Source organism: Pelobates fuscus, chromosome 9, assembly GCF_036172605.1.
Source record: "Pelobates fuscus isolate aPelFus1 chromosome 9, aPelFus1.pri, whole genome shotgun sequence".
Taxonomy (NCBI): Eukaryota; Metazoa; Chordata; class Amphibia; order Anura; family Pelobatidae; genus Pelobates; species Pelobates fuscus.
Genome location: NC_086325.1, coordinates 25,240,857 through 25,267,520, shown reverse-complemented (window position 1 = coordinate 25,267,520; position 26,664 = coordinate 25,240,857). Strand labels below are relative to the sequence as shown.

The window sequence follows — 26,664 nt, the reverse complement described above, 5'->3', positions numbered from 1 at the left end:
CGGATGTACAGGATTATCTGATGGCAACCAGCACACCAGCAACACCGCCTAGGGCAGAGTCTGTTACTGCCTCCACCTACGGACAGGTGAAACCCAAAGTCCCACATCACGCATTTAAAGCGTTTTGTGAAGAAAAGGACGAAATTGATGGGTATTTGCAGGATTTTGAGCGGCTGTGCGATTTGCACGATTTGGAACCCGCCACATGGGTGCCGCTGCTGGCAGGCAAATTATCGGGTAGGGCAGCTGAAGCCTACCGTGCTGTACCCCGAGAGGACAGCAAAGATTACCCTAAGGTAAAGAGGGCGATCTTAGAGAGGTATGCTATTACCCCAGAGGCGTACCGGAGGAAATTCCGGGGCTTGCGCAAGCCTGAGAAAGATTCACATGCAGAATGGGCGCACAAGCTGGACCAAGCATCACTAGGCTGGATACAGGCCAGCAACGCTACAAACATGGAGGAGTTGAGGCAGTTAATGCTGCTGGAACAGTTTTTTAATGGTTTGTCCCCGGAAGCACAAGAATGGGTGAGGGACCGTAAACCACTCACCCTACCCGAAGCCGCTAAATTGGCGGATCAGCATTTTGATGCCAGGAGGCATCACGGTGCCCAAAATAAGACTCTCCCTCGGATTACAGGGACACCCAATAATTTTATCCCTACCAGCCCCACCGTACCCCTGCACCGGCCAGCACTGAATACTCCACCACCCCCCTCCCGATACAACGGCCGGGCTAACATTCAGTGTCACACATGCAAACAGTGGGGGCACATTTCTCGAGAGTGCACCCAAAACAGGAGCCGGCAAGCTTGGAATCAAGTGCGACAAAATTTGGCACCCAGGGCTGCTGCGCACCATTACCAGGTAGCCCCCGCCACCCAAGAATTGCTGAGTGCTCAAATTGAGGAGCCTCTAGGGGTGCTGCATGAGGTAATGTCGGTCCGGGCCACCGACAACCGACAACATCACCGGCAGCTAGTAACCCTGGAGGGGAAGGAGGTACAAGGGCTCCGGGATTCAGGAGCCACTCTAACTTTGGTTGCACCACATTTGGTACCAGGCGCAACCCACACTGGCGGCTCAGTGGCAGTACGGGTGGCAGGGGGAGCAGTATACCGGCTACCTACTGCCAAGGTTCATTTGGATTGGGGTGTGGGAGAGGGAACTGTGGAAGTGGGGCTGATGCAGAATTTACCTGCAGATGTTGTACTGGGGAATGACTTGGGCCAAATGACTTCCGCTTTTATTCCCCAGGCTCCGTACCAGGAGGCACACCCCGTAACCACCCGACAACAGGCTCGCACCACGGCTACACCGATACACTCTGAGGCTCAGGTAAGAGACCCTGTTCCCCAACTGACCCCCATGTCCTGGGATACCCCGACGACTTTTGCGACCGAAGTCCAGACCGATCCCACCCTCCAAGTATATAGGGACAGGGCACAAACAGACCAAGCAGGGCTAGAGGGGGAGCGGTTCATCTGGGAGAAAGAGTTGCTATACCGTGTCACGGCAAAAGATGTGGGGGGGTCTGTCACCTTAACTAATAAACAGCTAGTGGTACCCCAGAAATATAGACAGGAGCTGCTGAGAATTGCGCATGACATTCCCTTGTCAGGACACCTAGGGATGACCCGTACCCGATACCGTTTGACCCATGCCTTCTTCTGGCCCGGGATCTCTCAGGATGTGCGCCAGTATTGCACCTCCTGCGACGTCTGCCAGCGTGTAGGTAAACGAGGGGATCGCCACAAGGCCAGGCTATGTCCCCTACCCATCATTGCAGAACCCTTCAGCCGAGTAGCGGTGGATATAGTAGGGCCCTTGCCAAAACCCAGTCCCTCTGGCAAAAGATATATCCTAACTATAGTGGACTACGCCACCAGGTACCCCGAAGCTGTAGCTCTCTCTAATATCCACGCTGAGACCGTAGCAGAAGCCTTAATGAAGGTATTTTCCCGAGTAGGGTTTCCCCAAGAGATCATCTCAGACCGAGGTACCCAATTTACGGCCGAAGTTACCCAACATCTGTGGAAGTTGTGTGGCATTAAGCCAATAGTTAATTCCGCCTACCACCCCCAGTCCAATGGGCTATGTGAGCGGTTCAACGGGACGCTGAAGCAGATGCTTCGGACGTTCGGGGAGACCCACAAAGACTGGGAGAGGTTTCTGCCTCACCTACTCTTTGCTTATAGAGAGGTTCCCCAGGAGTCAACAGGATTCTCCCCGTTTGAGCTACTATTTGGGAGGAGGGTGCGGGGACCCTTGAATTTGATTAGGGAACACTGGGAGGGGGAGAGTCCCACTAACGAAACCCCTATCATATCATACGTCCTGGAGTTCAGGGACCGTCTGGAGGCGCTAACTCAGGCGGTACACACCAACCTCCAGGCGGCCCAGCAACGCCAGCGATGCTGGTACGATAGAGGAGCCAGGGACCGCAGCTTTCAGGTGGGACAGAAGGTCTTGATCTTAAAGCCCGTCCGCACCGATAAGCTGCAGGCCATCTGGCAAGGCCCATACCAGGTAGTGGAGCAGCGATGCGACACTACCTATGTGATCGGCCCCTGCTCAGGGGTAGGGAAGAGACGCATGCTCCACGTGAACATGCTCAAACCCTACCATGAGAGGATCGAGGATGTGACGGCAATCTGTGCCTCCTCCTTAGAGGATCAGGAGAACCTACCCTTACCTGACCTACTAGAACCCGAGGAACAGATAGAGCCTTCCCGGGGAGTCCAGCTGGGGGAGCGGCTAAGCCCCCAGGAGCGTGCCCAGGTACAGGCGCTGATTGTAGCCAAAGGGACTACCTTCTCCAATTTACCTGGGTACACTCCGCTAGCCACCCACCGAGTAGAGACCCCGGGACAGCTACCTATGCGCCAGGCTCCATATAGGGTTCCGGAATCAGTCCGTACCCATATGAAAGCCGAACTAGACGAAATGCTGCAGCTAGGGGTTATCGAACCCTCCGATAGCCCCTGGGCATCGCCGGTAGTCCTGGTACCTAAAAAGGATGGCACCACCCGATTCTGTGTCGACTACCGGAGGCTAAATGACAAAACGGTGTCTGATGCCTACCCGATGCCCCGGATAGACGAGCTGTTAGATAAGATGGCACGGGGCCAGTACCTCACTACCATTGATTTGTGTAAGGGGTACTGGCAGATTCCTCTAGCCGATGACGCCATCCCCAAGTCGGCGTTTGTCACCCCGTTTGGCCTGTACCAATTCAAGGTCATGCCTTTCGGGATGAAAAACGCTCCGGCTACCTTTCAGCGGATGGTAGATCGGCTACTGGACGGTTTTCAGGAGTATGCCTGTGCCTATCTAGATGATATAGCCATCTTTAGCCAGACCTGGGAAGACCACCTACACCACATAGGGGCGATCCTAGATCGCATTGGGGAGGCTGGGTTAACACTAAAACCTAGCAAGTGCCACATAGGTATGGCCGAGGTACAGTATCTGGGCCACCGTGTAGGATGTGGGCAGCAGAGGCCTGAGCCAGCCAAGATTGAGGCCGTAGCAAAGTGGCCTACCCCCAGGACTAAGACCCAGGTGCTGGCGTTCCTAGGGACGGCCGGCTATTACAGGAAGTTTGTCCCCGACTATAGCACCCTGGCCAAACCCCTAACGGACCTGACCAAAAAGAACCTTCCCCGACTGGTTGTCTGGGCCCCAGAGTGTGAGCAGGCATTCCAACAACTCAAAACAGCTCTCACCAATGCTCCTGTGTTAACTGCTCCTGATCCAACTAAAAGATTTCTTGTCCACACAGACGCTTCCATGTTTGGATTGGGGGCAGTACTGAGCCAAGTGGGAGCCGATGGCGGAGAACACCCCGTAGCCTATCTAAGCCGCAAGCTACTACCCCGGGAAGTGAGCTACGCCGCCATCGAGAAGGAATGCCTGGCCGTGGTGTGGGCCCTTAAAAAGTTGCAGCCATATCTGTACGGACAACCTTTTTCCTTACTCACAGATCACAACCCGTTAGTGTGGCTAAACCGTGTGTCTGGAGACAATGCCCGGCTGCTGCGCTGGAGTTTGGCGCTGCAGCCCTTTGACTTTACTATCCATTACCGGCCAGGAAAACAAAACGGTAACGCTGACGGGTTATCCAGACAGACTGAACTCGAGAAGTGATCTGTGAGTACTCTCCCGGACATCCCCAAGCCGATCCGTTGGGATCCGACTGTGTATGCCGGCTTGGTTCTGGGGGAGCATTGTGGCAAACCTAGCCACTTCTGAACTATATTCATTGCAGGTTGTCCGTAGGCTGAATGTATAACGTGTTCCGTTGACTGTATGTGTATTGTACTGTGACCGTTCGCATGCTGACAGCCGTATGCCGCCAGCATACAAAGCATTCGTACGACGAAACACGGCTATCCTGGCCGTTCGCCGTACGAATGTGGACTCCCCAGGTGGACCACACATTCCCAGGTCGTGTGGCACCAATTAACCGATTGCAACATTGTTGCAATCGGTAATTAAGGGCTCTCCTAGGTGGCCGTCGATCCACTACCGACCATGCGGCGGTCGGCCATCTTGGATCCTTTGTCTCTGCAGCGGTGTTCGGTCGTCGAGAGCCTGGAACTGAAAACGGCTACTCAGTGATCCGAACACCGCTGGACTTCCAGAGCGTTCGGGAGTACCGCGTTCGGTACATTATGTGTCCCGTACTTATTCGGTACTTTTAAACTCACCTTGATGTTTAAATGTATTATGTGCGGCGTTCGGTCAATTCAGCTGGGATCGGAGCGGTATTCTCACAAAGTGTGCGCCCCGACCCCAGCTATCTACCGAACGTTCGGTTATTCTAAAGTGCCGAATATTACGGGAATTATGTATTTTAATGTCAATTGTCGGTTTTGCTGCACGAGGGGATAATCCACTTAATCGTCCATTTTGGTGGGAGTATCCTTCTCGTGCAGCGATGCCTGTTGGGAAAGTCACAATGCATGTTGGGAGAAATCCCCTGGAATATCTGTATGGAAACCCCTTGCATGGGGAACTGCATAAATACGCTGCTTGTGAATAAACCGAGTTAGTTGACTCCCAAACTGTGTTTCGTCCGGTTATTGGGAGGATTGGGGATATTGCCTTGCTTTCTACTCTGACTGTGGATTTCCTGAAGATACCAACGGATATCGTGGACTAATATACTGCATTCCGTTACAACACGCATACACCAACATATACACACACACGCACCCTGACACACACAAACATTTATACATGCACACACCATGATACAGATACACACACTGCCATAAAAACACACACAATGACACACAGACGCATATCCTGACACACAGATGTGTGCGCACACAGACACACACACACATACCCACCCAGACACGCACACACGCATACATACATACATACATACACACTCTCATACATACATACACACACACTCACACAAGTGATATTTTTAATATCTCCAGCCACTCTCCTGTTAGCTTACCCTGTGTGTCCAGGAGGGTGGCTTGGAGTCCTGCTGCTGCTGGTGGGAGTGAGGGGGCTGGAGCTCTTCGTGTTCCACTCCCTTAATGCTGTGGCTGCCTCCTCTCCCTCCTGCATGACGCTGAGAGGAAGTGACAGACTGTCACTTCCTCCCAGCCGGCCGACGTTACAGGGGCCCGGTCGCTGTCTTAAAAGACTGCGGGACTCGACTGGGCCCCTGTTCAGCAGTAATGTTTCCCCGGTGCTATAATCATAGCACTGGGGAAATATTCTGCGGCACCCCTGTGTGCCTGTCACACCGTTTGGGAACCGCTGATCTATACCCTAAAACCGCTTCATTAAGCCAGAGTTGTTTTGGTGACTATAGTGTCCCTTTAAGTCTGGAAACCAGCTCTTATATAAATTTAACCCTTTTGTTATGTGCCTATTACAGGTATGTTTAAATGGATTGTTTTATGAGCTGATTTATAATTTATATTTTATAATATTATATTTCTTTTTTTCCTTTACTACATGATGCATGTAATGTAGGAAAATAATGCTATCACAGGGTTCTGGAGACGTCCTAAGAGACCTGAAGTCTGAGATCGCATAATTTTTCCAATTACATATGCTTCAGCTCTATGCATTTTTATATTGCACATTTAATTTTTTATTAACACTAGGGTTAGGGCTAGGCCGTACTGTATTTGAAAGCATGATCTGCCTGTTGAAATAACCCAGTGAAGAGCAACAACAATGTTCGATGAGATTACTAGAACTTGACTGTCATGTTTGAGAGGGAGCACTCTGCGCTATGAGATTATTCATTACAGCTTTGGAGAAACCAGATAAAGTCACACATACGAACAGTGTGTACCTGTTGAGGTCTCGCACCAGATAGTTTTGCAGCTCAGCTGATGGCCCCCTCAAGATGACGGGTTTGGGGGGTGGAAGCCTCTCTTGGTGGCTCGGTTGTCTCTGGATGTGGGGGTTCCTGAGAGCAAGACTGATGTCATTGAGAAGGCGTGGAAGAGGACCCAACTTTACTAGGGCATCCTAGGGAACCATAAGAAAAACAACTGAAATCATGAAAACGAAAGGAATATGTTAATGAACAACAGAACAGAGTTCCAAAAGACAAATGTCTAATTCCCTGCTGGTGATAAACGGGAGAGAATTTCATTCAATATCACATTCGGTTTATATTAAAGATGGTATAGGATTAGCAAAGACACAGCAGGGTGGAACAATGTAAAAAATATTCCTCTTTTGATTGAAACAAAGGAGGGTATGTGTTGAAATAGGCCGCCCAGTAACTCATAACTAATCTTATGTAGATGCAGAAATAAAATATAAATGGTATAAGAAAAAATAGCTTAGTGTAGTCTATTCAAATTCAGGCCTTCAGTTCCATTACAAAAAAACCCCCACAATAGTAGAGACATTTCTTCAAATAATTCCATAATGCACCCAAATGGTTTTGTTTCTATAGACTGATAAAACAGTCACCGGGGTGATTCTATAATTACACAGTGTGGAGAGATGTACTAAGAGAAGATAAGCGATATTCAGTCCCTTAATTCCCCATATTATCCACTTTTAATTCTCACATTGGTGAATAACTTCCTATCTTTGGTAGGCTCCATCATAGAGTAAAAAGGATTCCGAAACCTATTACAGTGCCGAAAGCCATCACTTCTATTACATTGCAGAGTAGTCTTATCCATATCTTTTGATGAATAAAACTCCTGCCAAGTGCTGAACTACAACGTCCATTAAACCACTAAGAACTAGTGCTAACTAGTTTCATCAGAAAAAAAAGTATTATTTTTAGGGATGTATTTTATTTTTTTACAATGCATTCATAATGAGTTACAACTCCAGCCTGCAGTGTCCCTTTAAGCATGCACTCAGCACACGGAGCACACACTCACCTTGCTGAGCTGGGGAATCACCTCCCAGAGCAGGGCATGCAGAGTGCTCAACTCTCGCCCAAGGTCGATGTAGCCCTCAAAACTGCTGCTGTTGGTGAGTGTATCCATGTTGGAGATCTCATACAGGAAATTCTGCATATTGGCCAACTCCGTCTCCAGAAATTCATTCATAAAGGACATGTGCTCTTCCTTACTGCTGAACCTGCTGAGAGTGGCATCTCAGTACTGATCTACACGTAGAGCACTAATTTCTCTGTCACCCTACACATAGGAGGACAGTTTCCATATCCCACCCGACCCAGTCACCCATCTATCGAACACACAGGATCCCACAGCAGTCTGCAAACCCCACAATTCTTATCTGTCACAATACTTTGTAAGTGGGTTAATCTCAGAATCCCACTCATCTCGTCCATTATTCTACAAAACACAGGCCAGTTACAGTATACCAATGTTATATGTCACATGACATAATGTGTTGTCTGTGTACCCAAAGTATGGTTCTTTCTGTCTACAGTGTGTACCAGTGTGGAACATGATGAATTCTAAGCTCTATTATGAGAGCAGCCATAAAGCAGTAAATACATGCCAACTTCAGAATATGTAAATCGTTCAATAGGGAGTGAACTGCTGGACATAATGATTTTATGTAAATAAATTGCATAAGATGTTTTCATTTTAATGTGGATATCTACAATAATTAGATTTTTCCTCCATCCCTAGCCAGGGATTAATTAAAGGCAGTGCAAAGTGTTTAGTGAAGATGCACCTGCTTTTCAGTTCAGTTTAAAATCTATGGGGAGCTGCAGGGTTCTGTAGAATTTGGAACGAACCTACAGCTAGCGTATTTGCTGACAGCTCCTCTATAAACCCACTGGGAATTTGCAGAGGTGTGTGTGTGGTAAGTGCAGAAATAGTTGAGTCAAGCTAAAGTCATTTGAAAATATGTGAGGTTCATTCAAAGCAATCTGAATGGTAAAATGAGGCTAAAAAGACACAAGATTTACAAATCCATTCATTCACCAAGGTTACGTGAGAACCGATTGTATGATGGGATGTTATAAGTATCTTGTGTGTGTCATGTTGAGCTGGGAATGATGAAGTTCACAAAAATGTCACTTCCTCATATACAACTGCTCTTTCACTGGTACAATGTAAAGTGAAGTTGCTAGATCACATTAACGAGTCCCCAAGTATGGAACAATCTCAATGTCCCACACATCCCCTCAGTCTACGCACACTGTAGTGATGTGGGCAGTGGAAGGTCGTGGTCACCATGTCCTGAAAGTCCCCTCACTCCATGTATGTCACTCCCCCCGCTGCCCCTACTCTCACTTGAAGTTGAAGTTGGCCAGGTTCTGGATGACCTTAGCGATGAGTGTGAGGGTCCTAGATGTTTGCTCATCAGGGTATTCCTGCATCAGGCTGAAGAGGCTGGGGGACATGATGGCCGGACACAGGAAGCGAAGGAAGAGTGAGGCACTGATGAGTCGATCTGCTATGTCTTCCCGTCCGCGCTCTGCACAGCGCATCCTCCAGGATGCAAAGACCTCCTTCAACTCCCGGGGGAAAACACTAGGAGCATAAGAGAGATCACTTATATATAGAAAGAACAGAAGGTCAACAAAGAGTTCAATAGTTGTTTAAACCACATAGAAAAGAGAGGATTAATAATGGGTAAGAAAAAAAGAGGATAAAGAATCAGGTAATAAAGAGAGAATGAAAAATAGACAGAAATGAAACAAGAAAAAAAAAAAACCTAAAGCTCCAATATGAATATTGAGATCATACAAATGATACAGAGGAAGAAAATGATGAATGGAAGGGTAGGAAATGAAACTGGAGTCTGTGAAAGAAGCAAAGGCTTCTTAAATCCTGTAAGGAGTAAGGAGTGATTTCTCCAACGTTCTATCTGCAAAGGGGCCCATTCGAACCTCCAATGTCCATGGAGGAGATACCACCACTGCTGGCCTAGTGCTTCATCTGGCTTACTGCTTGAAAATCTTAACATGAAACCCAAATCCTTCCCAAACTCTAACTTTAACATATCCTTAACTATGGTTATCAGTTTTAAATGTGGCAAATATGGTGGGACAATCTGAGTAAATTATATGGACCTAAATTATTAGGTAATAGAAAGATTCCTATTAATAACACTGCAAGAAGAGGTAACATAAACAAAACTAAATAGAAAGAGATAGTTACACTGTACAATGTAAACAGATGCACAAATTGATCATTACTGACCAATGGGAGTTGAAGACTTTGCAAAGTGCGAGTTCACAGCACATCCTGAGATTGGCCTGGTGATCGGGCAGTGCAGAGGGCGGACAACGCATTGGGTCAACCTCGCAGTCCTCCTCTGACTCATACAGAGCCCGAATAAACTCACCTGACAAAGCAAGAACACAGAGATATACAGGGACATATAACAAGGAAAGTGAGGTCAATGGAACAATGGCATGGCGCGAGAAGAGAACAGCGAGATAAATAAAAATAATAATATCCAATAGATCGATGGACAGTGTGTCAATGAGAGAGAAGGAATGTCTTTTACCGATGGCTTCCTTGAGGTATCTCTGTCCTATCAGTTTCAGATACTCCTCTATGGCTTTAGTTGCAAGTGTGTTCTCACGGAGAATAAGGTGCTCTCTGTCAAGGAAGCGATCCACCTCTGTCATAGCCATGTCTGAAAGAAAATCCTGCGGAGGAGAGTAATGGGAAGATAGATAGATGGATAGATAGATAGATAGGAAAGGATAAGATAGATAGATAGGAAAGGATAAGATAGATGGATAGATAGATAGGAAAGGATAAGATAGATGGATAGATAGATAGGAAAGGAAAGGATAAGATAGATGGATAGATAGATAGGAAAGGAAAGGATAAGATAGATGGATAGATAGATAGGAAAGGAAAGGATAAGATAGATGGATAGATAGATAGGAAAGGAAAGGATAAGATAGATGGATAGATAGATAGGAAAGGATAAGATAGATGGATAGATAGATAGGAAAGGATAAGATAGATGGATAGATAGATAGGAAAGGATAAGATAGATAGAGGAGAATAAAAACGGGACAGGAAAAGAGTAGAAGGAGAGAGACAGAGAAATATAGATTTATATAATAATGAATATAAAGCCCTGATAAGAGGATATTAAAATCTATTCCTTAAATATACACTCAAAAAGTAAATCAATAGATAAAATGATAATCTTTGCGATTTTCTCAGAACGCTAGAAGATCCAGCAGAGACCTGACTGACTCAGTTACAAAATATTCTGGTTAACAAAGCAGTGACTGTATCAGCTCAGAATTATCTACAACTCCCATGGTGTTACCAGCCGGTGAACATCTGCCAGCTGAGAGCACACAATGAACAGCTGGAGAGCCGCAGATGGCTGGTGTGTAGTATCTACTGGTCACTAGGGTGAGAGAGCTAGTATTACAATCATAGGGAAGAAGTGGGTTCACAGCTATATTCAGATTAAATAAGGAGTATATACTACTAAAAGCACACAAGAGTTGGATTATCATAGTAACCTACAATACAATGTTTATAGCCATATTAGTATATAAACCCCTAAGCTATTATCCGACATTGGTAATCCTACACAGTGATAAGCAAAGTTCTCCATGCCACAATTAAATATATATACACACGCACAAAGTATAAATATCACCGTCTATTACTAATTCACATAATAAATTATAAATGAATGGGGTTCGATGTATACATGAACGAAGGATTCCAATTTTGTTCTTCTTTCCCCTATTTTTGTATAGTAAAACACACTGTATTATGGAGAATAACAATATTGATAGATTGGGAAATCTGATCATATCTAGTGTAACGGAATTCAGCTATAACATGTTTAACAAAATAGATAACAAATGTTTAACAAAAAGTCTGAGGGGGGCCGACGAGGGTCTTGAATGCACAACTCTTTCTAAAAATATATTTTTTTTAGAAATAACTAAATAATAATAATAATCACGTCTCTTGCTGTGACAATATATGCTGACGAGCCACTAAACAGAACTGGCTAACACTACAAACCGACTGGATTCTAGTGCTCTGAACATGCCTTGCACGGGACGAAACGTGTTAGTGTCTCCCTTCTTTGTGCCCTCTCTGCACATTATGTCCACATATGTTTGGTTTTTGAATGCAGGACCCTAGCCGGCGCTGGTTATGTACTGCATTAAACTTTCACACTTGCCAGGACCAAGCTGATAATTAGGAAAATGTGTCAATAGTCCGTGTATTGTGGTAAATATTTAAATGCCTGAGAACACAGATTGAAAGATGTTAGAACATTTACAGACAAGCTTCCTTAAAGGACCATTCCACACCCCAAAAACACTTCAGCTTGCGTTATGGGTGTGGAGTATCCTAGTTTAACCCCAGTTTATAAAAGTGCTGATCTCTATAAAAAAATCAGCACTTTTATAAATTAACCAGGGATCTCCCCCTGGCTGTCACTCAAACAGCCCCTGAGCTAACGGAAGTGACAGGCATACTCTTCTTTGGCGTGCCTGCCTCCCCTCCCTCACAGACCTCAGACCAGCTCCTCAGCTCCAGACCTTGGGCCAGACATGCACACGTGCACCTGAGCACCAAGTCAAAATGAGAAGCCTCTTATTCAGTGGCGTACACACGATCCATGGGGCCCTGGTGCGAAAACTGATCCGTGCTCCCCTCCCCCCCTGGTTACACCGAGCGGGCAGGAACACATGGCGGCAGGTACCCAACGCGGCTGGGCCCCCTGGAGTGACAGGCCCGGTCGCAGCTGCCACCCTTGTATGTACGCCACTGTACACACACACATATACATACATACAAACACACATACAGACACACATAGATACATATATATACAGACACACACACACAGACAGAGAAACATTCATACAGACACACAAACATACATACATACAAACACACACATATACAACATGTTTTAGTCACCCTCCTGTTTCCTACCTTTTAGATGCAGGAAGGTGACTTCCCTGGGGTCTGGTGGTGGCTCAGCCTGATGGGAGTCAGAGTTCCCACTCTGACTCCCTCCACTCTGACTCCCTCCTCTCTTCCTAAATCTTCCCTACCCTTCTTTCTGCTTACAGTTTTCAATTATTTTTGTGGTGTTATGCATACTTACACAGCTAAACCAGACAGTTTTTTCTAATTTCACACGTATACTTGTGTAAATAATTTTACTACCTATATTTGTGCATTAGGGGAGTGCCAAAACACTGACTAAATCAGGGCTACAATATGTCCCCCATCTAAATACTTCCTGATTAAATCTGAGGTAACTCATTGTAAAAGATAAAGATCTTGAAACGTGCACACATTGCCCACATGATAACTAAGCTCCATACATAAACTCTAAACGTTGGCAAGAAGTTTAATATGAATTTTGATACTGGATATTGAAAAGGTTTGTTATTTCTATGACAGAAATAAAAGCATTCTGTAAGTAATGTTCTCACGGAAACTCTCATGTCCCTGGGGACTTCTCAAAACGTTACTCCATCATTAATCTCTCACTTTTCCCCATGATACCTTGACGTGACTACATTATGGCTGAATATACAGCACCATTACCGGCACCTGTCATGATAATATAACATGGCGGCAATTTGCGATCTCACCCATACAGTGTGCTTGTCAAACAGCTAGTAAATGTATAAATACAGTTTATATTTAGATTAAGGCTCACTCATTGTTATTGGACTTGCACTACACATTCACCAGTACCCTCTGAATGGACTGAAATGGAGTTATCACAATATATCTTAAGTCATCATTCAATGCTCCTTTAAACATGGCTGACACGATGCTCGCAGGGCTCGGAAGGATTATGTGGCCGTATACAGGATTTCATTAAAATGTCACTTCAAAAATTACTGACTGGTTTTACTCAGCAAAACAACTCTAGATTCGGGACATTTCAGATTCACTATCTCAATATCCGACTTCACCTTTACACGGCTCTGGGTTTTAAACTTCCTGGATATTGGGCAGGTTTTTGGGATGTGACCGGTCCGAAACTAATCAGTGAGGGCTAAAGGAGTGAATCAGTGCACTAGTCACTTATAGGAATAAATGGACACTCCAGGAGGGAGAAGAACTATTCCTTTTTTAATGCTTTGAAGCAGCTCAATCACCTTCAGGGGTCTTTGCTCGCTGCATATTTTGCAGCAAAGTCATCGTGCCCACTGTATTGCAGTGGCGGAGGGGGGGAGGTAGATATACTTAGCTGAAGGTGTCCATTATCGATACCACCATCTACAGCTCCTGGTGCTTCATGTCGTACTCTACTGTTTGTGCAAGTCTATGGAGGATCCTGCAAGACAGCAGGGACCTTAGTAGAAGAGCTCTGGCATTGTGTAAGATGCACCCAGATGCCATTGCTAGTGATGGACGTGGGAATTGAGAAAGCTCGTTGGCAGAAACTCCTCCTTTTGTCCAGTTTTGTCAACAATGGAAATACGCATAAGACAAAGTAGTCCCAAATTTGTCTTACAATACTTTTTAATTGAATCAGAATTTAAATAAAATACCAATGCAACCAATATGAATATTTAACTCCCAGATTATATCTTCATGAAATCCTCAAAAGTGACAGCGGATTTAGAAATGTGCAAAAAGATTTGATTAAAATAATGAAGAAAGACAAACATGTGATGTCCCCACGGTTGCTGCAATTTCCCAGACTGTGCAGATTCTGCCGTAAACTCTTCCCAAAAAGTGACCCAGCTTTATAGGACTGCCATGCTTATCCCATAGGCAGCACAGCGGACATTCCTGGGAGTCATAGTCCATTTACCAGCTTTGTACTGTGACTAGCTGAACTACAATTCCTACAAATTCAAGCCATGCACGGCGGTATTTTTGTACAAAAAGGAAAACACTGAAAGTTTCAATGGAAGAGAAATAGGGGTTGGATTATGGTGGATTATGGTGTTTTTGTTTTTTAACACTAAATAGTGATAAATTACTGTGGCGAAACCGACCTCGCCACGTGTCCTTGGAGGGGGCTGATTGCCCGCCTCTTGCCTTTGGACTATGGACCAGACTTTATGGGAATGTGATACCCCAGATAGCTATACCATGGAGCCTATTCATATAATGAAAGACTATGGGAAAGACTTTAGCTCCATGGCAATTGTACTGTGTGAATAGGATCTGCGCGCTATTCGGTAGTTTTGTGCGCTCAGATCCCAGCTATCTGGGGATATGTGAAATGTCTGTGTGTTATGGATAAAAAGTAACTTTCTGTATTTTAAAGTGTTTTATGTCTTTCTGTAACCATGTGGTTAATGGAGTCTGTCTCTGTGCTGGGAGGTAATTGGATTACTTCTCCAGCACAGAGAAGGCCCTGGAAAGCTAGGGGTTTTAAAAGATACTTTATTAACTTTTGAACCCCTGGTCTGATCCATGCCATTTTTTAATATGTTGTTCCCCTGAATGGATTGATTGTGGATGTGTATTTTTATGTGAATGTGATGTATGGTTTTAGAGTTAGGAAAGTTGTGTAAAAGTATATTTTAAACTGTATGCATAATGGGATTATGTGTCACACTAAGGGAAGGGGATGTGTGGGAGGTAACATCTATGTCATTGGTTCTTTAATGCCTCCCCCTGGGTGTGGCCTGTATGTGTGAGTTGGAAATAAAAGCCAGGCTGGATGAGCCAGTCCTCAGTTCCTGTTTAACCCTCAAAATGAAGTGTCGTCTCGTTCTTGGCGGGAATTGGATTGTAAGCTGACTGCCAGGAGTGTAAGCGGATTGTATGCTTTTCTTGTTCAGCTGTTCCAGTTCGGAGTGTTATCTTGTATCCAGTTCGGGAGTTTGGTGTTCTGCAGTAGCTGTGCCTGTCTCTAAAAAAGGGGATTATCGCCTAAACGGAGTTTATTCCCTTTTATGCTGAAACGGTCCGTTACAATTGGTGGCAAGCGGCGGGATCGTTCCTACAACCAGAAGGACAGCTACAGGTAACACCATCCCCTGGATTTACAAAGTGAGGGCAACGCCAGTAACCGTACAGCGTCCCCACCAGCAGTCATGTTCTATCGATATGAAGGCGTAGATTTTGATACTGAGGTACTGAGAAGAATAGCCAAATATGGCCCGAATCCCCGGAAGGAGATTGTTGATGCAGCTGTGCAGCAACTGCTTCAAGAGAACCAGAGGTCACGTGATCTTGAGTACGATTTCATCCTGTTAATGGTGAGACATGGTCAAGGAGATGAGGTAGCCGATATCCTCCTCCAACACAAACCAGAGAAACCCAAAGTAGAGGACTGCATGGAGTGGTACTGGAAAGGCCCCCAGCAGGCAGGTGGAGATGGGACCGAGGTCTCTCTACCGGCCCTACAGGGATACTGGGCAGTCGGCCCAGATCCCCAGCGGCAGTGTGTGTCCCAGGGAGCAGAAGGTGTGTGTCCCAGGGAGCAGAAGCGGCAATGTGTACCCCAGGGAGCTGATGGTGTCATCCATCCTCCCCAGCGTCAGTGTGTAACCCAGGGAGCTGATGGTGTCGTCCATCCTCCCCAGCGGCAGTGTGTAGCCCAGGGAGCAGAAGGTGCCGTCCTTCCTCCCCAGCGGCAGTGTGTACCCCAGGGAGCTGATGGTGTCGTCCGTCCTCCCCAGCGGCAGTGTGTGTCCCAGGGAGCAGAAGGTGCAGTCCTTCCTCCCCAGCAGCAGTGTGTACCCCAGGGAGCTGATGGTGTCGTCCATCCCCCCCTGCGGCAGTGTGTAACCCAGGGAGCTGATAGTGTCGTCCATCCTCCCCAGCGGCAGTGTGTAGCCCAGGGAGCAGAAGGTGCCGTCCTTCCTCCCCAGCGGCAGTGTGTACCCCAGGGAGCTGATGGTGTCGTCCGTCCTCCCCAGCGGCAGTGTGTGTCCCAGGGAGCAGAAGGTGCAGTCCTTCCTCCCCAGCGGCAGTGTGTACCCCAGGGAGCTGATGGTGTCGTCCATCCTCCCCAGCGGCAGTGTGTACCCCAGGGAGCTGATGGTGTCGTCCATCCTCCCCAGCGGCAGTGTGTAACCCAGGGAGCTGATGGTGTCGTCCGTCCTCCCCAGCGGCAGTGTGTGTCCCAGGGAGCAGAAGGTACCGTCCTTCCTCCCCAGCGGCAGTGTGTACCCCAGGGAGCTGATGGTGTCGTCCGTCCTCCCCAGCGGCAGTGTGTAACCCAGGGAGCAGAAGGTGCCGTCCTTCCTCCCCAGCGGCAGTGTGTATCCCAGGGAGATGAAGGGGTCGTCCTTCCTCCCCAGCGGCAGTGTTTATACCAGGGAGCTGATGGTGTCGTCCGTCCTCCCCAGCGGCAGTGTGTACCCCAGGGAGCTGATGGTGTTGTCCGTCCTCCCCAGCGGCAGTGTGTGTCCCAGGGAGCAGAAGGTATCGTCCTTCCTCCCCAGCGGCAGTGTGTACCCCAGGGAGCGGAAGGTGCTGTCCTTCCTCCCCAGCGGCAGTGTGTACCCCAGGGAGCTGATGGTGTCGTCCGTCCTCCCCAGCGGCAGTGTGTGTTCCAGGGAGCAGAAGGTATCGTCCTTCCTCCCCAGCGGCAGTGTGTACCCCAGGGAGCGGAAGGTGCTGTCCTTCCTCCCCAGCGGCAGTGTGTACCCCAGGGAGCTGATGGTGTTGTCCGTCCTCCCCAGCGGCAGTGTGTGTCCCAGGGAGCAGAAGGTATAGTCCTTCCTCCCCAGCGGCAGTGTGTACCCCAGGGAGCTGATGGTGTCGTCCGTCCTCCCCAGCGGCAGTGTGTAACCCAGGGAGCCGAAGGTGCCGTCCTTCCTCCCCAGTGTCAGTGTGTACCCCAGGGAGCAGAAGGTGCCGTCCTTCCTCCCCAGCGGCAGTGTGTACCCCAGGGAGCAGAAGGTGCCGTCCTTCCTCCCCAGCGGCAGTGTGTACCCCAGGGAGCAGAAGGTGCCGTCCTTCCTCCCCAGCGGCAGTGTGTCCTGCAGGGAGCAGAGACCGTCAGTCTCGCACCCCAGCAGCAGGACAAGAGAATGAAAGGGGAGACAGCTGGTCTCCCTTTCCACCAGCAGAGAGAGTGGCAGGGAGAGGAGGCTGCTAACCTCTCTCCCCAGCGGCAGTTTACCGTCCAGAGGGAGGAGCTTGTTACACCCTCTCTCCAGCGGCAGCCTAACCCACCAAGGGGAGATGTTAAGCCCCACAACTGTGCAGATGGGACCGTAGTCTCTGCACTTACAGCCCAAGGGGTAGGGACGGTCGGTCCTGTCCCCCAGCCACAGAGCAGTATAGCCAGAGAGGAGACAGTTGGTCTCTCCCTCCCACAACCAGGCTCCAACCAGGCTACTTCCGCGGTAGTACTGGCACCAGGGCAGAGTACCGCTGGTCTCTGCCCACTCAGCAACCCACCAGGGCAGACTACCAGTCCCCCACACAGCCGTGGTGAGACACCTGGACCTGGACAAAGTTCTCCCCTACCCAGGTGTAGTAACCAGTTATTGTGGGTGGGCTGTACTGCTGTTTCTGTTTTGTGGGTGGGTTGCTGGACTAACCAGGGCACTGACCGGCAGGAGGTCAGATACCCTGTTAGTCTGGGGGGTAAAGGGGAGAAGTGTGGCGAAACCGACCTCGCCACGTGTCCTTGGAGGGGGCTGATTGCCCGCCTCTTGCCTTTGGACTATGGACCAGACTTTATGGGAATGTGATACCCCAGATAGCTATACCATGGAGCCTATTCATATAATGAAAGACTATGGGAAAGACTTTAGCTCCATGGCAATTGTACTGTGTGAATAGGATCTGCGCGCTATTCGGTAGTTTTGTGCGCTCAGATCCCAGCTATCTGGGGATATGTGAAATGTCTGTGTGTTATGGATAAAAAGTAACTTTCTGTATTTTAAAGTGTTTTATGTCTTTCTGTAACCATGTGGTTAATGGAGTCTGTCTCTGTGCTGGGAGGTAATTGGATTACTTCTCCAGCACAGAGAAGGCCCTGGAAAGCTAGGGGTTTTAAAAGATACTTTATTAACTTTTGAACCCCTGGTCTGATCCATGCCATTTTTTAATATGTTGTTCCCCTGAATGGATTGATTGTGGATGTGTATTTTTATGTGAATGTAATGTATGGTTTTAGAGTTAGGAAAGTTGTGCAAAAGTATATTTTAAACTCTATGCATAATGGGATTATGTGTCACACTAAGGGGAGGGGATGTGTGGGAGGTAACATCTATGTCATTGGTTCTTTTATGCCTCCCCCTGGGTGTGGCCTGTATGTGTGAGTTGGAAATAAAAGCCAGGCTGGATGAGCCAGTCCTCAGTTCCTGTTTAACCCTCAAAATGAAGTGTCGTCTCGTTCTTGGAGGGAATTGGATTGTAAGCTGACTGCCAGGAGTGTAAGCGGATTGTATGCTTTTCTTGTTCAGCTGTTCCAGTTCGGAGTGTTATCTTGTATCCAGTTCGGGAGTTTGGTGTTCTGCAGTAGCTGTGCCTGTCTCTCAAAAAGGGGATTATCGCCTAAACTGAGTTTATTCCCTTTTATGCTGAAACGGTCCGTTACAATTACTGCACCCAGTATAATTCTGTGGCCCAGCATGAATAGGTGCCGATAGTGCCATTTTGGAGCAATATGGCATTATCCCATTCAGTCTCACCTCTGACACTGTAGATTCACAGAATACCCAGCACATTTATTCCAAAATAGTGACAACAGAGAGCAAATATATCTTATATATAAAAAAAAAAAATCCCGGGGAGAATCTAATACTAATTAGAATAGTTAAATACTGTCTGTTGTATACTATTAGTGATGAGACTGACAAAATACATCATAATACATTGGCTAGTTAACCCTTTGATATCCAGGAGGTTTACGAAATACTTTGTTTCATTGTTAAGTTTAGGTAATATACCGTTTAAAAGGGAAATTATGTTGAAAGTTCTAAATGTGGAGCAATCGCCATGGAAACTACTAGAACGTTCCTACTCAACACACGCAACACTTTTAGAATGTTGTCCCAGAGTGACTCTTCATACAGAGCGATATCTATATTTTGCAGTCTGTGCTTGCTGGAACGCAAGACACCAATCAGCAGATGTGCATACCTCCCAACATTTAAAATACACAAAGAGGGACACTTTTATTGTAGTTTAAAGACACATTACAGGAAGTATTATTGCTGTGGAGCTCTGTTATACACTCAGACACACCAACAATATGGAGCTCCTAGAAAAGAGAGACATTAGGATAGAAAAGGATAGATAGATTTAGGTCAACTAGGGACTGTCCCTCCTAAACGGGGGCACTTGGGAGGTATGGATGGGTACTGGATTACAGATTCAACCACACTGGGATATAAAATGTGAATGAAGTGGTTTTCTAGGACCTACTGATTGTAGTGGTTACAAGGTGGCTCAGGACGGTAATCAATAATGGCATTAATGTGGCTTGAGAATCTGAGGCTCCACGCTTATTATACCATGGATGGAATTCTTTAAACATGGCTTTCTCAAGTTTTCTTCAGCATGATGTGATTATATGGCCAGGTACGAGTGATGACGTACTTTGTGTATTCTGCAGTGTGATTCCAGACAGCATCACGCTGGCAAGGCCTGGGATTTATTCAATAAACAGTAACTCATAGTAACTAATCAACAAATAACTCACAAAATAGCTGAGTTGGAAAAACGAAAACAACCAAGGTTCAAATTTTTTAATCTCTTTAGTTTGGGAAAAACAGCGCCTGAGAGGGGATATGATAACATTATACAAATATATTTGGGGCCAGTACAAACCATTATCTGGAAATCTATTCATAAACAGGGCTATACATAGGACACAAGGTCACACATTTAGGCTGGAAGAAAGGAGATTTCATCTATGGTGAAGAAAGGTTTTTTTACAGTAAGAGCAATAAGGATATGGAATTCTCTGCCTGAAGAGGTGGTTTTGTCAGAGTCCATACAGATGTTTAAACTGCAATTGGATAAATACTTGCAAAAAAATAACATACAGGGATATAATTTCCAATTAGTGGGGTAATAGCTGCTTGATCCAAGGAGATATCTGACTGCTATTTTGGGGTCAAGAAGAAATTTTTTTCTTGTTTGTTGCAAAATTGGAAGCGCTTCAGACTGGGTTTTTTGCCTTCTTTTAGATCAACAGCAAAAACATATGTGAGGAAGGCTGAACTTGATGGACGCAAGTCTCTTTTCAGCTATGTAACTAGGTAACTATGTTATCATGCTAAGATCAAACCTCCGTTTGATATCCGCAAATACAACCCTTAACAACAACAACAATAAAACAGAAATTTTAAAAATCTGTTTGATTACGATCCTTTGGTCACCTGAAACCTAAATTCAAACTGCTAACCGTAAAAAAGTATTCTGATTCCCTTCCAAATGTTCAGTACCGCACGTTTTAATGCAAGGGATTCATTAAATACTAATCTATTTATGAGCTGATTTTTCTACGTACATATGTGAATAAAACCTAGTGTTTTCTGCAGCTTTCTGTCTATCGCAACTGTATAGAGTAGACGTGTATACTGACATTTGCTAAAAAAGTACACAGCTTTAGAGAGTAAATAGAGCCACGACGAGCTCCCCAAGGGGCCTACAATGTCTGAGAACGGACATAAAGTGTAAATGTGTCAGATAATGAGGGACCGCTGAAAGTTAGTAAAGAAAGTGAGATAGTGGAATGTCAGTGAAACATACACTGAGAACATAGAATGTGGGTGGAAGTGGGAATGTGTAACGTGGGTGGAAGTGAGAATGTGGAAGTGGGAATGTGGAAGTGGGAATGTGAATGATAGTGGGAATGTGAATGATAGTGGGAATGTGAATGATAGTGGGAATGTGGAACGTTGGTGGAAGTGGAAACGTGGGTGGAAGTGGGAATGTGAAATGTAAGCGGCAGTGGAAACATGGGTGGGAGTGGGAATGTGGAATTTAAGTGGCAGTGGGAATGTGGGTGGCAGTAGGAATGTGGAAGGAAGTGGGAATGTGGAACGTGGGTGAAAGTGGGAATGTGGAACGTGGGTGAAAGTGAGAATGTGGAACGTGGGTGAAAGTGAGAATGTGGAACGTGAGTGGAAGTGAGAATGTGTACGTGGGAATGTGGAACCTGGGTGGAAGTGGGAATGTGGAACCTGGGTGGAAGTGGGAATGTGGAACCTGGGTGGAAGTGAGAATGTGGAACGTGGGTGGAAGTGAGAATGTGGAACGTGGGTGGAAGTGAGAATGTGGAACGTGGGTGGAAGTGAGAATGTGGAAGTGGGAATGTGGAATGTGGGGGGAAGTGGGAATGTGGAACCTGGGTGGAAGTGGGAATGTGGAACCTGGGTAAAAGTGAGAATGTGGAACGTGGGTGGAAGTGGGAATGTGAATGGAAGTGGGAATGTGGAACCTGGGTAAAAGTGGGAATGTGAATGGAAGTGGGAATGTGGAACGTTGGTGGAAGTGGGAATGTGGAATGTAAGTGGCAGTGGAAACATGGGTGGCAGTAGGAATGTGGAAGGAAGTGGGAATGTGGAATGTGGGGGGAAGTGGGAATGTGGAACCTGGGTGAAGGTGAGAATGTGGAACGTGGGTGGAAATGAAAATTCTGTGAGTATTCAAGTGAGTACTGGAATATTAATTAAAGCGTGCAATGTGACCACGCTGAATGTGGGTGAAGTGAACACGAGAATTAAGAATGTGGCTGGAAGTGAAAATGCTGAAATGAGAAGAAGGAATGTCCGTGTGAGAAGTCGGTGTAATATAGAAAGGTGGTGCAGGGAGTCAGGGTACAATGAATTGACTATGTCCAGTTTTGTTCCCATGCTGGTATTTGCCCACTGATAAGAGGTCTTGGCGAGACATGCAGGGAGCCATTTATTGCTGAGAATCCACTCGGAGACAGACACTACAACAATAAGCAGTTCCTGTTACAGAGAGAGGGCTAAAATTACTGCTGCTTCTAAAATAAGCTGCTTACAATATTTTGGAACATTTTGCATTCCCTCCATTGTTGGGTCTGTGTGAAAAGCTTTATCATCGCAAGTGGCTGTTTAACACCTTCAAAAGCCAGTTCTCATGGGGAAATAACAACAACAACAAAGTGTGTGTAAATGTATGTATGTGTATATATATGTATTTAAAGAAATATGCGGATCAGTGGCACACTGCCCAAACTGATAATGCATTTGGCATTTCCATAGCAACTTCAAATATTCATTGATTGACATTTAGAAACATAGATTGTGGCAGCAGATAAGAGGCATTTGGCCCGTCTAATTTGCCTGTAAAGAAAACTCATACTCATTTTATTTATATGCTCTTCAGATATGCTGTACGCACATCCCAAGCATTTTTATGTTACTATGTTGGCCTATGCTTGAAAATGAGAGAAATCTCAATGTGATGAATATGCCACATCTACTAGAACAGTGGTTCCCAACCCAGTCATCAAGTACCCCCAAACAGTCCTGGGATTTAGAGATTACCCTGTTGTGTCTCAGATGTTTTTAGAGAGAGAAGAAAAAAAACACTTTAGACACAACAGGGTAATCCCTAAATCCTGGACTGTTAGGGGGTACTTGAGGACTGGGTTGGGAACACCGGCACTAGAAGGTTAATCCAGGTATCTACTACCCTTTCGATAAAGTGGCATTTCTTCACATAACGCCTCTATCTCTCACTCTCCTCTTTGTACGTCTCTTATCAAAACTATTTTCTTCTTGTGTGGCAGAATTCTCGGGTCAGAGATGATGCAGGGACACTCCATACACGACAGACACAGGTCGTTGAAGAACAAAGGCTATTTATTGTTTTGCTGCTGCAAAGTCTCAGTCAGACAATAGTCTTGGAATACCCAACTGAGCAAGCGTTTACAGGAATATATACCACAAATGACGTATTCCATACGTATACAAAGAAAACAAAAATTACACTAAAACTTATCTCTTACACATGTTATCTAATAGTGGGTGTTCCTAACATTCCACACATGCGCCCTAGTTGCACAGTAGTTTTAACCATGTGAGTACTGAACTTTTCTTAAACATCCTGTAGCTTCTACCACACTTGAACTTTATTTAATATGTTAAATTATTTGGAGGTTTCTATCAATGTATCGTCTGTCCTCTTTTCTCTGACAAGGAGTACATTTTTCAGCCAGACTTCATCCATGTGTTAATTTCATCAATTGGGCACAAAACACTTAAATATCACCAACATAATAGCAACGAAGCAGGATCCTTTATTCCAATAAATCTCAGAACACAGATAACTAAACCATGCAGCAAAACTCAACCGAACAGCACCCATATAACACAGTCACCAATCCAAACAGCACCCATATAACACAGTCACCAATCCAAACAGCACCCATATAACACAGTCACCAATCCAAACAGCACCCATATAATACAGTCACCAATCCAAACAACACCCATATAACACAGTCACCAATCCAAACAGCACTCATATAACAGTCACCAATCCAAACAGCACCCATATAACACAGTCACCAATCCAAACAGCACCCATATAACACAGTCACCAATCCAAACAGCACCCATATAACACAGTCACCAATCCAAACAGCACCCATATAATACAGTCACCAATCCAAACAACACCCATATAACAGTCACCAATCCAAACAGCACCCATATAACAGTCACCAATCCAAACAGCACCCATATAACACAGTCACCAATCCAAACAGCACCCATATAACACAGTCACCAATCCAAACAGCACTCATATAACACAGTCACCAATCCAAACAGCACCCATATAACACAGTCACCAATCCAAATAGCACCCATATAACACAGTCACCAATCCACACAGCACCCATATAAAACAGTCACCAATCCACACAGCACTCATATAACACAGTCACCAATCCAAACAACACCCATATAACACAGTCACCAATCCAAATAGCACCCATATAACACAGTCACCAATCCAAACAGCACCCATATAACACAGTCACCAATCCAAATAGCACCCATATAACACAGTCACCAATCCACACAGCACCCATATAAAACAGTCACCAATCCACACAGCACTCATATAACACAGTCACCAATCCAAACAACACCCATATAACGCAGTCACCAATCCAAATAGCACCCATATAACACAGTCACCAATCCAAATAGCACCCATATAACACAGTCACCAATGCAAATAGCACCCATATAACACAGTCACCAATCCACACAGCACCCATATAACACAGTCACCAATCCAAATAGCACCCATATAACACAGTCACCAATCCAAATAGCACCCATATAACAGTCACCAATCCACACAGCACCCATACAACACAGTCACCAATCCAAATAGCACCCATATAACAGTCACCAATCCACACAGCACTCATATAACACAGTCACCAATCCAAACAGCACCCATATAACAAAGTCACCAATCCAAATAGCACCCATATAACACAGTCACCAATCCAAATAGCACCCATATAACACAGTCACCAATCCAAATAGCACCCATATAACAGTCACCCATCCAAACAGCACCCATATAAAACAGTCACCAATCCACACAGCACTCATATAACACAGTCACCAATCCAAACAGCACCCATATAACAGTCACCAATCCAAACAACACCCATATAACACAGTCACCCATCCAAACAGCACCCATATAACAGTCACCAATCCACACAGCACTCATATAACACAGTCACCAATCCAAACAGCACTCATATAACACAGTCACCAATCCAAACAGCACCCATATAACACAGTCACCAATCCAAATAGCACCCATATAAAACAGTCACCAATCCACACAGCACTCATATAACAGTCACCAATCCACACAGCACTCATATAACAGTCACCAATCCAAACAGCACTCATATAACACAGTCACCAATCCAAACAACACCCATATAACAGTCACCAATCCAAACAGCACCCATATAACAGTCACCAATCCAAACAGCACCCATATAACAGTCACCAATCCAAACAGCACCCATATAACACAGTCACCAATCCAAACAGCACCCATATAACAGTCACCAATCCAAATAGCACCCATATAACACAGTCACCAATCCACACAGCACCCATATAAAACAGTCACCAATCCACACAGCACTCATATAACACAGTCACCAATCCAAACAACACCCATATAACAGTCACCAATCCAAATAGCACCCATATAACACAGTCACCAATCCAAATAGCACCCATATAACACAGTCACCAATGCAAATAGCACCCATATAACACAGTCACCAATCCACACAGCACCCATATAACACAGTCACCAATCCAAATAGCACCCATATAACAGTCACCAATCCAAACAGCACCCATATAACACAGTCACCAATCCACACAGCACCCATACAACACAGTCACCAATCCAAATAGCACCCATATAACACAGTCACCAATCCAAATAGCACCCATATAACAGTCACCCATCCAAACAGCACCCATATAAAACAGTCACCAATCCACACAGCACTCATATAACACAGTCACCAATCCAAACAGCACCCATATAACAAAGTCACCAATCCAAATAGCACCCATATAACACAGTCACCAATCCAAATAGCACCCATATAACACAGTCACCAATCCAAACAGCACCCATATAACAAAGTCACCAATCCAAACAACACCCATATAACACAGTCACCAATCCAAACAGCACCCATATAACACAGTCACCAATCCACACAGCACTCATATAACACAGTCACCAATCCAAACAGCACCCATATAACACAGTCACCAATCCAAACAGCACTCATATAACACAGTCACCAATCCAAACAGCACCCATATAACACAGTCACCAATCCAAATAGCACCCATATAACAGTCACCAATCCACACAGCACCCATATAAAACAGTCACCAATCCACACAGCACTCATATAACACAGTCACCAATCCAAACAACACCCATATAACACAGTCACCAATCCAAACAGCACCCATATAACACAGTCACCAATCCAAATAGCACCCATATAACACAGTCACCAATCCACACAGCACCCATATAAAACAGTCACCAATCCACACAGCACTCATATAACACAGTCACCAATCCAAACAACACCCATATAACACAGTCACCAATCCAAATAGCACCCATATAACCCAGTCACCAATCCAAACAGCACCCATATAACACAGTCACCAATCCAAATAGCACCCATATAACACAGTCACCAATCCACACAGCACCCATATAAAACAGTCACCAATCCACACAGCACTCATATAACA

General features: G+C 45.7%; 1 protein-coding gene across 16 annotated transcripts in view; it reads right to left on the bottom strand.

Moving 5' to 3' along the window:
* The window catches only part of SYNGAP1 (synaptic Ras GTPase activating protein 1), a 271,449-nt gene that overhangs the window by 31,404 nt on the left and 213,381 nt on the right, over window positions 1–26,664 (bottom strand). For 12 of the 16 annotated variants that reach the window (XM_063431595.1, XM_063431597.1, XM_063431596.1 and 9 more), the window contains 5 exons: window positions 9,948–10,092; window positions 9,638–9,782; window positions 8,726–8,965; window positions 7,391–7,595; window positions 6,334–6,512 (listed from right to left, as the gene is read on the bottom strand). In XM_063431595.1, coding sequence (XP_063287665.1) covers window positions 6,334–6,512; window positions 7,391–7,595; window positions 8,726–8,965; window positions 9,638–9,782; window positions 9,948–10,092 — 914 coding nt within the window. The remainder of the gene's footprint in view (window positions 1–6,333; window positions 6,513–7,390; window positions 7,596–8,725; window positions 8,966–9,637; window positions 9,783–9,947; window positions 10,093–26,664) is intronic. The other 4 variants (XM_063431602.1, XM_063431604.1, XM_063431589.1 and 1 more) reach the window with 1 other exon arrangement.